Here is an 18,401-nt window from a genome sequence, read left to right as displayed (position 1 = left end):
TAAGATACTCGTCGGGACTAGAGACTAGGCAATAGTCAGTAGAATTCAGTTTGGAACACCTTTCCAATGTTGCCTGTCTTTTAGTACTCTACAAGATACATTTTTGTCTCTTGAAATTCTAGAACCATATATGTCTCTGTAGACAAAAGATACATGTTCCTGAAAAATTTGGTCACCTAATAAAATGTCAACTGTAATACGAATCAGTAAATTGTCTTCTTTAAAAAATCGCGCATATACATCGTTACTTTATATTTGAAAATGTGACAGTTCATTTGTTTCTTTGCATCTTTTGTTGTTTCGTTTCCTTTTTGGCTTTTGTTAAATGTCATCTGAGATTTCTGTAGCTAAAATAGTAAAGTTTAGTTTCACAGGCTACGAACTAAATGTTAGGATTTAATATATTATACTATGTGTTACACCCACAATCCCTGAGCTTAGTATGTAATTAACGTATTTGTATGTCCTTTTGTAAATCAAACTATAAGGCCGAGTGCTAGACCCTTGCTAAAAGATCCATTTTGCAAGCATCGATGGTTCAGTATCGAAAACATACAAGACTTAACATTTCCTATTTTAAGATATCTATTCTATACTACCCATTTTTCACAAAGCTATATGCTCTGATCTGACGAAGGTCCTGTGTAGGGGATATATACAGATAATAGTATTGGGATTTGCTTTCTTGAGTGCATCTGTCTTTGTTCACACACTTGCCTCTGGAGTTTGACAGTAATTTTGAAAACAACAAAAATAAAACATTGTTATCGTTTCAACCAAGTAAAAAAAGACATGCGTTGATAAATTCTTTCTTGTTTGTAATATGTTTCATATTTAACAGTGTTTTAACTTGGGACAATGAATAATTCATTGTTTTTAGGGTCATAAGATACATTTTTATTTGACGTTATAGTATTTCGTCCCGGAACCATCCATGCTTTCGAGTCATCGAATCGTGCTATTGGGTATTTTTTGGTAAATTTCCAAACTTCATCTGAATATTGTTGTTACAATTAAATTGAGACTATGAAAGGGAGAGCGGCCTAACAAATTTTTCTCACGAGTGACTTTATTTATTAATGGCGGATCCATACCTTCGCACACTCACGACTCGCGAACACAAAGCGCGTTGGAATATTGTGGACTAATCTTTTAGCACACGGGCACTATTTCAACCTTTAACAAGCAGGTAGGATTTTCTATAAAGAAATGCTTAGTACAAGTCGAAGGTTAACAATTCCTTTTTTATGTATGCTCGGACATAACTCCGTCAATTACTTATAGACTGATCTCAAAATTATTTTTTGTTCGAATGGGGTTTATTCCGAAATTCCCATTGTTGTCCCATTTAAATTTAGAGAAGAGATTTCGGAGACAGATTACGGAACTCAAAAATTACATCGATTGCTGCTAATGCATAAATATGCATTGTTTACGCAATCACACAACATACCAACGCGTCTGTACACTCGAATGTGTTACGCTAATCAAAGTTAAGGTAGTTGCACATAGTATACAAAAAATATTTACTTTCCAGTTGGTATTAGAATTCATTGCCGAAGAATGTTTTTTGTTATAAAATTTATCTTGTCTGTTCATATTAACTAACTGACTGACTGATATGACGTGGTTGTCGGATGATAAAACAAGCAAAATCACTTGCAAAACGTTCGTGAGCAAGTATTATTCGTGCAAGTGCGCAAGTCTGGATGCGCCCTAATATAAACTAACTGTAAAAGACACAGTTCAAAAACGGCCTAAAATCGCCCGATGATCCTTAATATTGTAAACTTGTTGATGTCAATATGTCAGCTGGCTGTCATCGCGTAAATTGTCTGATGCACACTGTAATGTAGAAATATTTGTGATTTATTTGTGTGACATAATAATGGAGCTTACAAGAGCACATAAAAAGCACAGACTGAGTACAAACGTATGTAAACTTTAGACAAATATACAATTATGTGGCAAAATTGCGATATAATAAACTACTATTTATCGAACACTGTCTACCATTTATTTTTTTAATTAAGTATTAAGTAACTAGTCGGACGTGTGGTGACGTCAGATCAGAATACACTTTCCCCTCACCCCTCCTCTTCTCGCGAGTGTCGTACGAGGCGACTAAAGGAATATAACGGGGAATGGCAGTAGCATTCTGTGCTACTACTACCGTCTACTGCGATCACCAACCCGTCTGCCAAGCGTGATTTTTTTTATTTTTTTTGTATTTCACTACAAGCGAGCCCTTGACTGCAATCTCAGATGGTGGTAATTGATGATGTTGTAGCGGTCTCCATATTACAGAACTAGATGGCGCTACAAAAATCCTGCATCGCGCTAGCGAAGTGTTCACCAAGAATGCCTATATACACAACTTCCAAAAATGAATGTTCGGACCACGGTCCACGAGCACGGTCACCCGCTCGGAGGAAGATCTTCCTGTTGTTACGGTCGAGCGTATCACCATAGCTCCCGTAGAATGCAGTCTCAGAAGTTCTTACCTCGCCAGAAAGTCGGCAACATAAGAGCCCAAGGGCTTCATGGAGGGATAGGACTTGGCCATCCAGGCGGCGGGCACGACCCCTTTGACGAAGGCGCTGTGGCAGCCCTCCAGCTCCGCGCCCATGATGGCCAGCCCCTGCGCCGCCAGGTGCACGCCACGCAGCGTGCGCGCCACCACGCTCAGCAGCCGGTTGTAGCGGATCAGCTCCTGCGAGTCACGACGCATAGTGCGTGGCTTTCTACATACGGTCACTTCACATCGCGTTAAGGTAAGCTACGATTTATATGGCATCGAAAGAGTGCCATCTACTGGCATTATTGGGTAAACAGTACTGTCACTAGATGTCTCTAACTGTGCTCAATTAAACGTAGATGGAAAATCTCACACTTAGCATGTGTCAGTGAATGCACTTTTATAATTCCTTCTTTATTCGCTCCGTTGTTACTGAGGATCTAGGCTTCTGATCGATAAAAAAAGGCTTTACTAGATGGCTCCATCAATTCCGACACTTTTATACAACACAATGAAAATCAACAAAACATGCAAATACAATAGAGCGGTAAATACAAGGTGCAATTCGGCTGCTCATCTGTTTCTTTCTTTGGAGGGTACCTTCTGACAGGCGGTCGGTTGTAAAAAATATGCCCTCAATATAATATCCTCATCATTTCCTTATTACTAGCATAGACGGGAAACAATAATTTAATCCCTCGTTCGTATCCAATGACAAGGGATTAAATTGACATGTCCATCTGGCAAAGCATCGCAATAGGGAATGTTATGCTAATGGGGCGTGTTTAAACTGTTAAAGATCTCGTTTACAGGTAAACATTTCGTCCTTTACCCGTGGAGAGTGTCTCCTGCCCATTCTAGCCGGCCTTTGTGGCTTATCAAATTCAAATTCATTTATTTCAAGTAGGCCTACTTTATAAGCACTTTTGAAACGTCAAGTATGCATGTTTGTGTGACTCTACCACCTCTATCGTTTGGGTAGCCAAGTGGAAGAACCGAACCTGTTTGAGCACGGTGTTCATACTGTTGTAATACTGCACGGGGTACTGCTGAGCCACGGCCAGCACGTCGTAGGGCTTCGGCAGACGGGCCATCATGTCCCGGGTGAGCTCCACCACGCCGCCGCCCTCAGCGCCGTCGCCGCCGCCGCCCGCTACGATGCTGGTTTGCGTTAGGAGGCATCCGAACAGCAACTATTGCACCATTGATAGATATAATCATAAACTGAATACTTTATATAAATATTGATTACGAGAAATGAAATTAAAATGAAAATACACTTCATTCACACGGAAATTATAAATAATCCTACAAATATAATAAATGCGAAAGTTTGTAAGGTTGGATCGATGGATATCTGTTACTCTTTCACGTAAAAACTACTGAACCAATTTGACTGAATTTTAAAAATGGAGATAGATTATACACTTGATCAACACATAGGGTGCTTTGTACCCCAAGAAATGAAAGGCAGGACCATGAAAAACCAAAAACTCACGTACGAAGCCGCGGGCGACATCTATTAACACAATATATACCTAACGCATAAAGAAACGAGACAAAGTATCACACGTACTTTCATTTCTTCTTCGGATTTTCAGTAGTAGTAGATTTTTTTGACAGAGCTCGTCCAGGGAAGAGCTACCGCCAGCAAGCAGTATTTTTGCAATGCTGTGCTTCAGTCTGAAGGGTGTCTGCTGTTGTAATAACAAAAACACCTAGGCCTCAGATAAATGAACCCAGGAACGCAAGTGTTCCTTGCACGCCCTACGAAGTGCAGCTCAGTTTACAAATGATGGTTTTCCAATTTGAGCGGTGAGTTATTTGCTTTGTTCGTTTTTTTTTAAATAATTAATATTTGAAAAAAATAACCCATCTATTAATTATAATAAATCTGTAACTGAAAGAATTGCCTGGGTTAAAAATTTAGGTTATAAGGGAAAACGAAAATTGAACCTCGAATAAAAAAAAAAGGATTTTTTAAAATCCACCAGCAACTTTACCCTGGTGCTTAAAATTATTCTGCGTCCATCTCCATATTATGGGTATCAAATTTCATCAATATCGTTGCAGTGGTTGAGCTGAACGTAGGCATCGAACAAATCAACTGACAAACTTCAGGATTTATAATATTAGTATGGATTGTAGGAACCCTACAATTTACTTTCAAGCGGACAGTACAAAACTCAAATTACGACTTAAACATACTTAATACATATCGATATCACATAATATATGAGGGGTTTGGCCGTTAGTATTTATCAGATTTTTAAGTCTGTGACAAGATTACAATAGCTATGACGAGTTAAAATAACGAATAAGTTGTCGGTTACTGACGGATTTAACAATAAAAATTATCATCATCATCATCATCACATCAACCCTTTACTGGCCCACTACAGAGCACGGGTCTCCTCACACAATGAGAAGGATGAAATAAAAAATAATATACAAACAGCTAATAAACTTCAAAAACTTCACTTACCGCTGCGGTCTCCTTATTATCCTTGGTAATGTCAGCGTTGTCGTGCAACCCAAACACCTCGGGTTTGGCGATCATGGGCAAAGCTCTAATGTGTTCAAGCACCGAGTTGTAGTCCATTGAGGGAGGGATTCGGTAGTCGCCGCTCGGGGAGAAGGAGTAACTGTCCAAAAAATCGGCACCAGTAGTTAACAAACAAAAAATCGAGACAAAAGACAAGTCCAAAATCACGTTTGGGTTAATGTTTTTGGGTTGGTATGTTCAATAAATAAATTTACTCAGATGAAAAATGGCTGACATCTACGCCTTAAACAGCAAAGGCTCGTGAGGTTAGCGGACATATACTAATAACATAAATGAGAAAGTTTCTGTTTGTTTATTTGTTTGTTTGTTATCTATTTTCAGATTGACCACTGCACCAACTTTCATACCCCCTAATAACACCGCCTTTGCATACCAATATTCGTTTAAAGGTTATTTGTGTTGATTATTTTCTGTGCGCAATTAAAGTGTTTATCTATCTAATGAGATGTGTTACATTTATTTCGCATCTGACATAGTAGGTATATCTATTTTTTTCTCCCAGAAAAGGACAAAGGGAAGGTTTCCAGGGCTTTTAACAATATCGTTTTGTCACCCATCCACCACAGCACACGCTTCACATTTTAATCGATCTTGGCGAAATTCTGCTTAAAGACACCATGCATCCCGGAGCATGATGACATAAGATACTATTTTTCACGTCGAATTCTTCAGAAACTCTGTTTCTGAACTATGCTAGTTTACGATATTATTATGTATATACATATAATACCGCAGTCAATAAAACATAATATTATTATAAGTCAATTCTTACTTAGGATCTGTAGTTACTTCATCGTTGTAGAATATGGACAGCAGAGATAGTATGAGCCTCCGATCTTTATCGTCTGTTACTCTGCCACCATAGTTACATTCGCCCGCTAAATAGTTGAGAGCGTCGAACGGTGTCTCCGAATACTCCGTGAGGAACATCTGGAAACAAAAGGTGGTTAGACACAGAGCGTGAAGCTTGCGCAAGGGGCCTTGCTTATGAGACCTGCATCGCAAATCACTTGGCTCACTTATGTGGCCATTTACACTAAATTCGTTTCCATTAAAAAAGTTAATGTTCGTTTTACTTCGAATAAATCGTCCGAAACCAAATATATCTATGAAAATTAAGTCTACTGAGCTATACTCTAAAGCAGCTTTAGCTCCGCTCCGACACCGGAACATCCTCAGGAGATGTGGAATTTACATTAATTGTACCGTGCGATGAAACTTAGAGAGTACATTGCTGAAGATCTGTTTGGTGTGGCGTATAAAGTTTGATGAAGTTATAAATTACACCATATAGAATTACACCATATAAATTATTTCGCTTTTCGCGGAGTATAGCAAATTAAGTTTAATTTCATAGTATACCATGGTTTCTGCAATGTCTGCTTCTATTCATTATGCAAATTTATTTTACCTGTAACTGCATGACGCATATCCTTAGATCACTCTCGTTGAACTCGTACTGTATATTCCACCCGAGAGGTCCGAAAGCGCGTCGCTCCTGCACGATCGCGTGGAAGAAGCAAAGAGCAAACAGTAATCTTCTCCACTCTTCGGTGCGAGGACAGGAGATGTAAAACTCCGGATCGCATATCGGGTCCGATATGTAGGAACGGAAGATGTTGTTCTTAAGACCTTTGGGCGCTTCATTTGTCATTTTGACGCCTAGAAATTTGAGGAAATTTAGTTTTTATATCCAATATAGTTTTTTAACAGACGATTAACCACTATCACCCAAAACCTTTTTATCAAAACAATCAAACCTTTATTTACCTAGTTACCCTATTGGTTTTGGTAGGTTTTCACTTTAAACAATTTTTTCTGCTTTCCTTCACGAAACGTAAATTCTCTTGCTCTAGCGAATGCGAGTTTTTTCTCTTATGGATTATTTTGGCTGCTCGAGACAGGAAAGGGAAAAAGTGACCAAATATATCACTGACCATTCTGTAATACAGTAACCGGGAAAGCCTTGCTGGGGTAAGAGGTGAGCCAGCAGCGGAAGTTGGGGTGTGTGAGCTGCGGCACGATGACCTCCGCGCAGATGCGCTCCAGCTCCCCCATCCAGGAATCCATCACGTGGCAGTTCTGCAGCACCACCCAGCCGCCCGACGCGATCGCCTGCTCGATCATGTTGGCTGCTATTGGGCCCTGTGGAGAGAATACCAGCCGTCATCAATATTAGGATACGTTTCTACTGAAGCAGAAACCAGAGAAGCGAAGCATTGTAATAGGTGTTCCGTCCAGGATGAATAAGACTATTGGGAGATCTGGTTCTTGCCCTTTTTACACATTATAACGGCTCGACACAAGATATCTCCTTCGAACTGGAAGGCAGAATTGTAGTTTGTGTTTTGGTATATTTGTAACGACCGACTGCCTGTCTGACGTCAACCTTCCCAGGCAATTAGACAAATGGGAGATAAAATGATAAATGTTCAGTCAACGCATCTTCTGACAATCATCTGATTGACCTCTTTTCTTGTCGGTCGTTGAGTCAAAATGGCTGAGACTATAAAACAAACCACTAAGACCCTTCATAAAAACAAATTAAAGCAACTGCTAGGAGAAAAAGTATTGAACTGACCTGTCCTTGACCAAGAGATATGGTCTCAAAGCTGACCACCTTCCGTTCCATAGAGAACTTGACGAGGCCCGACATAGGGTCAGAGCCTGGCGACAGGATGAAGATAAGTGGCGAGCAGCAGTTGCTGTCGTTGTACGACTTTTCCAAGTCGAAGGGCGGCGGCTCGATGTATGTCTCTCCCATTTCTTCCACCACGTAGTGTTGCACGAGAGGTATCAGCTTATCTGGCCGGATGCATCTTTAAAACCATAGAAACCAATAATAAATGTTATAGAATTGAATAGAAGTGTCACCAATCATACAGTGAGTGAGTATACAGTGTCTGCGTACCATAAATGAAGTGCATCATTAAAAAGATGGCTCTTATAACGTAGGTTTGCCCTGCAGACTCTAGGTTTTATTTTTAATTTCTTGATAACTGCTCTCTAATTAATTGTTTACCAAATAACTGTTCTTGTATATGGAATATATTTCATATTGCGTAATACAGTGTAGTGTCATGTCAGTGTCAGCATAAGTGCAATTATCGAAGTGAACAACCACCTGAATATAATCAGCTTTGGTATGCCCCGTATGTCTTCATATGGATGCGGGAGTGGATTCTCTTGAGGCGCGGCTAAATCATAGAAATCTTTCCAGGCTCCGATGTTTTGCTCCACATTCTCTTTGAAACCGCGAAGCCTGTGTGAATCAAACCAAAATATGTCATCTAATAAAGAAAAGTCAAAGACCCAGTGTCTGCTCATTTATTTATACTTTATACATTTTTAATCAAAAGGATGCAATGTTTAATTATAATATAGTAAATTTTAATACGTACCCATTCAAGTTACTGCTGCGTACAACTTCGGACCAACACTTTTCCGAAAGCCAGGTTGGTGCGGGATTTTCGTAGGGATTCTCGAGAGCCACGCCCCCTGTTAGGAGGAATGCCACTTGTTCATCGTCCAACTTACCCTGGTTCGTAATAATTAAAAATATTTTTAAAGCTTTTGGTCAAAAATAGTCCAAGCTGTACTTATAAAATAACCACAAATTAAATGAACGATTGGACGACTTTTATTGTTCACCACAGAAACAATGTAACAGAAAACAAGAATAGGTATATAGATAAAGTTACCTAGAGGGTACAATTTGGCGGCCTTATTGCTACATCGCTAAATTTTCAAAGAGATCGAAGTATGTGTTATTATCGTATTTTTGTCGTAGGAAATTTTCACGAATAATAAAACGTACCCCAGCCCGAAGTATTCCAAGAGTAAGAACGAGTGAGAAGATGAGTTTGTCCTTCTCAAACAGGCTCCGACAGACGTTCTCATACACGCTACGTGTGAAATACGCGTTGAGACCATCCAGTCGCTCGACTAGGATATCACTCTTTGGGGAGTTATTTATGGCTTGGTTGTAAAGATTTATGAACCTGAAAATATTGTGTTTGATATATTTCCATTAAAAAAACTTAAACTAACATCTAACTCCTTCACAGATTTATAGGAGTCTCGTCTGAGGAGTAAGTGGGAAGTAAATGGCAAAATGGTGGGAAGTAAATTATTGAGAGTCATGAAAAATAAGTGCTTCGGTAGTAAAATGTAAGTACAAAAAACGAAAATTAAATTGTACCGTACCGTAATAATGTCTTATTTTTGGGCACACACGGAGGTTTAAAGAATGTATTACAAAGTTATTACAATACGGGATGGAAAAATAAAGTAACTCAGAAGTCTATTGTGAGAATGATAGCAAGATAATCCTAATAAAGTATGTTAAAAAAATGAATACAGTAGCTTCTGCACCGCACGATTGACCTTGGCCAATTTATAAGGAAGATGCTAATTATCGTGCAGTTTATTTAATGATTATTACTTACCAATTCAAAGAATACTGGTACATCGGATCAATTGTAGCCAAATCCGATATGCAGAAGAACAGCACAGAGGAATGCTTTGAGACTGGCACGTACAGTAACCGAGCTTCATCTATTTCTTTCTCAGTGATGGCCGCAGCTGCTTGTTTCGCCTCTATTTCTATCGAGAGGATTTTGGATGACGAGAGAATCTGGTTTGCTGATTCGTCTTCTAGAATGTTTCCGGCTGACGATAGTACCTAACGCAAAATTCACCCAGATTAAAATATTAAATATAGGACAGAAAGTGTTATTATAAGTATTCAAACCCCCAAATTTTTCTGATCAGGCGCACATATTTACTCTACATAAATGGTTTATCAAGAAGTATGGTTTACCGAAAAGTTTAAAAACAAAGCAAGGAAACAAAACAAGTAAATACTGTGTGAAATATGGACATAGAACGTTACTTAGCCAATATTTGTATACAAAATATATTTAAGACTCTGAAAAGCAGTATCTAGTTACCTTTTCAACTCGCAATGGAATAAATAACCGTTATTAACCGAATGCTTCTTCTAATAATATGAGTAAGTAGCGAATTTAGTTAAAAAAAAAACCGTCGTTTTACTATTATATTTAGGAGTCACCTCAAGGATCTTATCTTCGATTTCCTTGAGCGTTCTCTTGTTGTTAGCACCCTCCACAATCAGCTGGTTCTTTTTCAGCTCGAGTTCAGGCCGATCCTGCGCTACCACGATACCCAGGAGTTGGTCTTGTAGCCCTTGAGGCGTTATCATGAAGTTCAACAACGTGACCTACAAAAAAGACTGGCGATGAACATTGGTAAGTAATGGCTTTACTATAGATTTTTTTCAACATTGCATAAATATAAATTGAACGTTCCGGTACGATGTCGCGAAGAAACCATTTTATTCTAACTGTTTCTTTTGACTCTAACGTGGAATATTTAAAAATTTTGGTCGTGTTAGAAAGAGACATGTGGTTTAAAAAAGCATATATACCTTTACGGCGATTTCGGGTAGATAGTGTGGATTGCTGAGCCTCGTTGTGATGTAGAAGCGGAAATTGTAATTGTACTCCAGAATGTTATCGCCTAGTTTTAAGCAGTCAATGCCACCAGACCTGCACAAGTTAAAATGCTTACTGAAAGATTATTTCTTATAAAATACATATGGATTCCTCAGCTAGCAATGCGCCTAAGTGAACCAATCATATCCATCCCTATACAATTAATTCTATTGACAGACACTTTTGAATCTTTCATCGTAATAACTACTTAATGCTTACTGTAATACTAAAGTTATTTGGAGGTGAAAATCATTGCTTTTGTTCAATTTTCTTATTTAAAGTTTTTCTCATCACAGTAAATTATTGTGGTAAAAAATAAAAAAGTGGAATCCAAAAAGTTATACTTACTTCCTGAAAAACGCAGCAAACAAAAGAAAACTAAAATTTATTACATCAACTTATATACAAGTATTAAGATGAGAAAACCTTTAGTATCCGTGGAAACAAAGAAAAGTTAAGAAAATTAAGTTTCATTGTAATATATATCATGGAATTATAAGCAAAATAACGCCTTCCATCTAATATCATCATCATAATCATATGAACCCATTTACGGCCCACTACATGGTACGGGTCTCCTACAACAATGAGAATGGGTTAAGGCCGTAGTCCACCACATTAGCCCAGTGCGGATTGGTGGACTCCACACACCTTTGAGAACTTCATGTAGAACTCTCAGGCACATTTCCTCACGATGTTTTCCTTCACCTTTGAAGAAGTTAGAGGTGCGTGCTGGGATTCGAACTGGGCTTACTTTTGAGCTCCTACCCACTGGGCTAGCATCTAATATACATTTTATAAATAAGCCTTCTGATTTGATTACTGATATTACCTTTATGTCAAAGTAAGAGTATCTTTAAACAATTCAATGGTATTCCCGTCCTTTTTTTCATCATAAATACCTGAAAATATTCCTTAAAAGAACAGGCTCGAGAACAGCATCCAATTGTTCCCGGATATTCTCCAGGATCACCGGGAATCCCAGCTGTATGGCATTCTCTAGGATCCGAACGTAGTTGGAGTCCGTTAGCTTTATGACCTTCAATTGGTTTTCACGCTCCATGTTCTTCACCCATTTGTTTGCTTGTTCTATTGAAAACAATTTTTCAAGGACACCGATATGTGAATACTACCCGTTGGTAGTTATGCACATCTCGTTGTAGATATAATAGATTAATCATTAACTAGTGTCAAGTTATCCAAATTTAAGTCATATGTTTCACAAAATGACGGCGATTTCTAGCCTGTGCAACTGTGTGATAACTTAAACGGTATGAGTACTGAGTGGTTCTGAATGGTTTATTTTATATGACATAATGTTTTTGTAAAATGAACCTACATTATCTTAAAATGCATGCACAAAGATCCATATGCATTTTATAAACCAAACTAAATAACTTTGCCATATATCACACTCCTTTAATAACAATATATAGATGATTTAGCTGACCTTGGGGATCAATCATCAGCGCCCACCGTCGCGACTTCTCCACGATGATGCCGTTTTCGATGGAAAAGGCGTCTACGGGCAGCCCTGCGATGTTCCACGCCCTTATCACGACTGGTTCCCCAAGGGTCGTCACGAGGGAATAAATGTCTGAACAAGGAATATCTGGAAGAAAGTCAGCGACAATGATCACTAAAGCCCATCAACCCCTTTTAAAGCAGCGTGGTAATAAGTTCTGAATATCTCTCTAAAAGGCTGAGGATAGGAAGGAAGTAACTTTAGTTAAATTCTGTCACCCAGCTATATTCATAGTGGCAAGACAAAATATGTAGTTTGAAGCACCCCTGACAGCTTTACCAACAATAGGTTTAAGAAGGAATAAAAATATCATTGTTAAAACATCAATAAATGTCTTACTTAGATCTTTAGTCCGTTGATTCCACATAGTGACCAGCTCCCTTCTGTAGTTCACAGTGTAGGGGCCGAGGTACGCTATAAACCCAGCTGATAGCAGCACATCACCTAAAATCAAGGGCAGTGGCAAATTCAAAGTGTTCATTCATTTCTGTTTTTTTGTTTAACATCCTAATGGCTGACTGCGTGGATCGAATTTTATTGAGATATTTATGCCCAATCCACGATATAATCTATGTTTGCGACAAATTATGTAACGATGAGTTCAGACCTTCAGCCGGACATAGGTAAAAAAAAGAACGAACAAATCTACAATTCTACTGTGGATTGCACATAAACAAAAAAAAATTAATAGAACAGAAATATAATTGGAGAAACTTATTGCCCAGATTCATATCTGGGCAATAAGTTTCTCCACTTATATCTCCAATTATATTATATCTCCAATTATACTATATCGTATTGTCTTCATTCAAGGTAAATCAACTAGCTCTTTTACTGGTCTACCAACTCTGTATATAAATCTGTTACCTACCAATAATATTGGACAGTAGCTCTTGCAGTTGTCTAGCCAAGTCGGTCCAGCGCGCCTTCTCACCTCCCAATCCTCCGATCAACTGTTCGGCTCGGGATAATTTAGTGGAGCATAGTTCTATCTCATCTTCCAAACCCTTCTTTTTACGAGTCATTTCCGCAAACTCGTCGTTGAGGGCCTGAAATTGTAAGTTAGCATAGTCATCATCAATAAAGTCATATAGGTTACTGGGCACACGATATTTCTGCTTCCTGGTTTGAATCTCATCGTTTTGTTACGGTATTAACGTACCTGTAATTTGTCAAGTACGCCTTGCAGTTGAGCTCTCTTTTCATTCAAAGTGTTCATCTGCATTTGTAACTCGCCTTCTGCTTCTGCCAAAGCCGCTTTTTTTGGTGCTACGACCTTCACAAAAAGAAAGTTTAGATCGACCCGAAATGTTTCTTATAATTAAGATTTAAAATGTGCAGTATATTACCTTGATGACTCTATCGTACACATCCATTGCTCGTACCCACCTGCAGAGGCCTTCACAAGCAGATGACACTTTAGCTATGACTGCAGGATCGAATTCACGATCAGGAATGTATCTTTAGGAAAAAAAATTGGGTCATTAAAGTGTCTTATTGAAATATGAACTTTCTAAAGTTGATAGAAACAATGTTTGCTGCTCTAGATGGTTAGTGCCATTTTTAAATGATACTTCTTACTTGTCTCTAATCTTTTTCATGATAGCAGGAGGTATGTTATCCTTATCGTAATTCTTAAGGCTTTCTAAGAACTTCATATCACCCAACATTTTCTGCGAGGGGCCCCAAAAGTCCTCGTAGGGCTTTCCTATGAAAAACATTTGATATCATCCTAGAATCTAGATAAAGTATGTATGGCGTGAGGTTCTTTCAGAAAACAGGGAAGTAGGTATCAATGCAAACAACTGTTCAGAACACTCTCTGTCATAGAGTCGTAAGAACACACAAAGAAACACACAAACAGAATAAATCCACATGAAATTGGGTTTTACTGTTATTTAAAGTCTACTAGAAATAGTTTTTTTTATTTATTTATTCAGAATATTTGTAAGACTACAGAATTGACACAATAAACATGGTGCCAAGATAACTATTGCAGTAGTATAAACTGTGTCCCCAAAATATGTACAGGGGGAGCATCATGTAAGTCTGAATACTTAGCGTAGTGCAAAGTTTTGTATTTAACGGTCAAGTGCTTTTGCGTAACTCGTTTTCAATTAAATAAACACTTAAGGTAGTAAGTAATTTGGTAAAGATAATAAAAATATAAAGAGCACAAAATATAAATGAAACACGCCTCACCATTGGCATCCATCTTCCTATCACCTTTAATACCCTTCATCACACAAACCGCTTCCATAACTAACTTCACCCCAGCGGGCGGGTTCTTCATGGATTTAACCAGGGTTATGTCAGCGGGTTTCAACGTGTTGAGAGCATCCAATGCAGCTTGCAATGCTGGTACCGCTTCGGCCAAGTCAGACTCACAGTCGTCCTTGATGGCCTGAGCGGCTGCGGCTGCCTCGTTGGCTAAAGCTTCGTCTGCGCCCACTATCTAAAATTTTATATTGTAGAAGATGAATATTAAATGAAATTGAATACAGTAAATACATTAAAAGCTTGTTATCAGTACCCAAAAATATACTAAGTAGGCTTTTTTTCTAGGGATAAAAAATTCATAATTCATAATTCAATTGAACGTTAGATGCAAAAATAAACTTGCAGTGCAGTACACTAGACTACACAAAATAAGCAATTCATTTAAAGGGAATTGTATACAATTTTACAATAAATTACCGGTTGATATCTTGGGGATGTCTCTAAAGAAGTTCAAAGTTACGGATTACGTAAACGATTAAAAAGCTTGGGTGAACAATTGCTCTAACCAGGTTGCTTCTTAAATATTTTCTAATGACAATGTGAGATGGTGATAACAAAAAGAACAACCGGCTAAGTTTGTTGTGTGCTTCTTCTTAGACCAGGGCGCGATTGGAACCCTCGTAGCTTTAGTATTAAGTTTACGATTGTAGTTATCGCCATCACTTCTCTCTGCTATGTACACATTTTTTTATATAACAACGCATCAAAAGTGCCATCTATGTGCCTATTTGAATAAAGAAATATTTGACTTTGACTTTGATATTTATTTCAAGTAGGCCTAGTTTATAAGCAGTTCAGAAGGTAGATTCCACTAAGAAGAACCGGCAAGAAACTCAGCAGATTGATCTTATCCAAAATCATTTTATAGTTCAACAATCTTTAGATTTTTTTTGTTTTGTGAGAGATGAGAGCAGCCTTGTCGTCAAGGAATTCATCAATCGTGTAGTAACCACGATAGGTCAATGTGTTCTAATATATTGTTTGAACTTAGGTAAAGGTAGATCTAACCTTCAGTATCATGTTATAAAAGAAAATACCCAGAAATCCTTTGTGGGGACAAAGGATTTCTGTACTTTTCTCAGACGATATGCAGATATCACTAATTTATGTAGGAACGTTTCTAGTAGGTCGATTGTTTATATCGACTTTTATTTTTAAATTGCTTAAATTCTTTTAACTAACTTCATGCTTAACGACAAGTTGATTGATTCCATAGTCATGGCGTATGGGAAAGACAAATAAACAAACAAACACGCTTTTACATTTATGATATTACTTAGGCACTCGTTTAATAAATTATGGTACAGAAGAAAACTAGAAATCCAGCACATTTCAAATGGTAAAAAAGCGTACTTTAAATTATATGTGCTTAAAAATTCGAAAGAGGCGTAGATAGAGTATTGTAGGACTTTACCTCTTTCTGTTTCTCCACTACAACTGTGTCTTGCTCGATCTTGATCATGAGTTTCTCAGTCTTGTCCGAGGTTTCCACCAACAACGGTTGAAGATCGATTAGATTCTGCTGCATTACAGCGACCTGACCGGACGCGAAGTCTAGCTGTTCTAGACCTGTCTCGTATCTAAAAGTGGGTCCTCATTTTAAATCATATCATGATATCAACTCTACAATTTTTACACCCACCTTTGAGAACATAATGGAGAACAGTCAGGCATGACGTTTCCCTCACCATTGGGGCAAGTGATATTTAATGAATTAAAACGCACATAACATGTTAGAGGTGCGTTTTTTCGTGCGCATTCGAATTGTGCCCCTGGGCTTTCACCGCATTCCAGTGTCTCGTACACATTTTTATAAAAATAAAGAAGAAAGCAATTACGAAAACTCCTCATAATCACAGAAGCTTAAGAACTCTTAAGAGGGGCTGGGTAGACTATACGCACGTTGTTTAGTCTACCACCACCATGTATTCATTTATTTTTTATTTTACATCTAAACAGGGCCACTTAAACTTATAAGTTGGAACATTTTCCTCGACGAATATTTAATTACAGGTCATTCAATATTCTCACAGTAGTAGTAGACCCTGAGATAATGAGTGTGTTCACAAAGAGTTGGGACGCATTTTTGATCAGCGGTTTGGTTTCCGAGGATCTCTCGTCAACCCATATTATATATATTTCCAACGCGAACACACTATATTTGCGGATAGCAGTCATCTCTAAGTTAACTCACACTATACAAACATTAGAAATTTAGTCCACTTAAGTTTAAATTATACTGATTAACGAGATAAGACGTTAGTAGAAGAAGTTGTTTTACTTACCGGTTCCTAGATTTTGTTATCTGGTCCACTTTCAAGGCGTATAAATTCTGGAAAGCCTTTATAAGTTCCAAATAACTCGTGGGTGTAACGTACACCTTCCGTTTCTGTTCCGAATAAAATCTGTAATAACATTTCAATTAAGGACGCTATTAACCTTAAGACAAAAACTTTTATCAGAAATGATATTTGTTAGTAGTTAGTACAGATAAAAACTCAAATATGCTATTCCTATGGCATTTGCCTAGAAGATATCTTTCTTGCTTTGAAGAAACAAAAGCGGGAAGAAAATACCAGCCTTATATGGACCCACCCTGGGATATGGAGCTATCATCAACGACACAACAATATATGTGCACATATGTTCCATTATTCCAAAGTTTCTCACATATTTTTCAGAATTTAATAGTCTATTTTCGCGTGACGAAGTAATACTCGCGCCACACGTTATTTATAAAAATCACCTTTATCATTTACTAGAGGTCCGCCGCGACTTTGTCGGTATGTAAATCAAACTTATATTCGGTCGCGGACTTTTCCAGCACTTTTAAATGGGAATAATTCATTCAATTTAAACATTTAAAAAAATTTTCATTGATGATCCCCTCCTATTGTTTGTAGCGTTAAATAGCCTGTAGCCTTTCTCGATAATTACACTATACACAAAAAGATTTTTCCATTTTTCAAACTATTGTTGAATTTGTTTCCACGCGACATAACAGCACGTAAACCAAAATGTTAAATCGATTAGCGGCACGTCTTTGTCGGTAGGTAGGGTGGTAACTCGCAACGGCCGAAGCCTCTCACCGGACAAAACATACCATCAGATATAAATAAAAACTGTTATCACCTGTCGCTCAGTTGCACGACGCTCATGTGAAACAGCTGGCATAGTTCTACGCAGCAATCACGTACTTCATCGTCCACGTTCTCCATCTTTGCTATGAACATCGATGCTACGCGTTCTAATGCTTCAGGTGGCCATGCTGTGAACCTGTTACATCCATATTGACGAATCATTCATCAAAAACTCACTGGAGGGATCTTCATTTTACTAAAATAGATAGCGACAAGCTACATCGCACTATCGAAGTTACTTCCAAAGATAAATGTTGGGCATAGCTTCCTGAAAACACCAGTTCTAAGGAAGATCCAACTTCGCCCCGCTAAGTTTGTTGTGGGCTCTCCGGGCGCGTTTGGAACCCTCGTAGCTTTAGGTTTAAGTTGGCGAACGAAGTTATCACCTTCCCCTTACAATTATGTAAACATATATGTATGAACGCTTCATACTCGTAAGTGCCTGTGATAGGCCAACATGAATAAATAAATTTTGATTTGATATATCTCGTGATATAATCGACCGCATTACCATAGCTCCTAAGCAAATAGGCTATGCAAATCTTATACTAAGCATCATCTCCTCTCAGATTTAAAAGGGTTTAGGCCCTGGTCTACCACGCTGGCCAAGTGCGGATTGGTAGACTTCACACGCCGTTGAGAAAATTATGGAGAACTCTCAGGCATGCAGTTATGTGCGTTTTTAATTCAAGCAACTTAAATATCACTTGCTTAAACGGTGAAGGAAAACATCTTGAGGAAACCCTCAAGATGTTTTCCTTCACCGTTTAAGCAAGTGATATTTAAGTTGCTTGAATTAAAAACGCACATAACTCCGAAAATTCAGTGGTGCGTGCCGGGGCTCGAACTGGGTCAA

The 18,401-nt window shown here is 38.2% G+C and overlaps 1 protein-coding gene across 1 annotated transcript in view; it reads right to left on the bottom strand.

Moving 5' to 3' along the window:
- Positions 1-18,401, bottom strand: part of LOC120629143 (dynein heavy chain 3, axonemal) — a 59,688-nt gene that overhangs the window by 3,797 nt on the left and 37,490 nt on the right. Inside the window, exons 47-70 of the mRNA XM_039897936.1 lie at positions 17,538-17,681; positions 16,691-16,810; positions 15,820-15,985; positions 14,328-14,580; positions 13,707-13,833; positions 13,475-13,586; positions 13,288-13,401; positions 12,997-13,174; positions 12,465-12,569; positions 12,051-12,212; positions 11,503-11,689; positions 10,534-10,654; positions 10,159-10,326; positions 9,533-9,768; positions 8,902-9,085; positions 8,486-8,622; positions 8,209-8,346; positions 7,666-7,903; positions 7,022-7,229; positions 6,496-6,746; positions 5,857-6,014; positions 5,004-5,163; positions 3,520-3,711; positions 2,505-2,713 (exon numbers count right to left, since the gene is read on the bottom strand). Coding sequence (XP_039753870.1) covers positions 2,505-2,713; positions 3,520-3,711; positions 5,004-5,163; positions 5,857-6,014; positions 6,496-6,746; positions 7,022-7,229; positions 7,666-7,903; positions 8,209-8,346; positions 8,486-8,622; positions 8,902-9,085; positions 9,533-9,768; positions 10,159-10,326; positions 10,534-10,654; positions 11,503-11,689; positions 12,051-12,212; positions 12,465-12,569; positions 12,997-13,174; positions 13,288-13,401; positions 13,475-13,586; positions 13,707-13,833; positions 14,328-14,580; positions 15,820-15,985; positions 16,691-16,810; positions 17,538-17,681 — 4,068 coding nt within the window. The remainder of the gene's footprint in view (positions 1-2,504; positions 2,714-3,519; positions 3,712-5,003; positions 5,164-5,856; positions 6,015-6,495; positions 6,747-7,021; positions 7,230-7,665; positions 7,904-8,208; positions 8,347-8,485; positions 8,623-8,901; positions 9,086-9,532; positions 9,769-10,158; positions 10,327-10,533; positions 10,655-11,502; positions 11,690-12,050; positions 12,213-12,464; positions 12,570-12,996; positions 13,175-13,287; positions 13,402-13,474; positions 13,587-13,706; positions 13,834-14,327; positions 14,581-15,819; positions 15,986-16,690; positions 16,811-17,537; positions 17,682-18,401) is intronic.

The sequence above is a fragment of the Pararge aegeria genome, chromosome 14 (assembly GCF_905163445.1).
Source record: "Pararge aegeria chromosome 14, ilParAegt1.1, whole genome shotgun sequence".
NCBI classification, from domain to species: Eukaryota; Metazoa; Arthropoda; class Insecta; order Lepidoptera; family Nymphalidae; genus Pararge; species Pararge aegeria.
The sequence above is the reverse complement of the archived record's forward strand: the minus strand, read 5'-3'. Positions and strand labels throughout refer to the sequence as shown.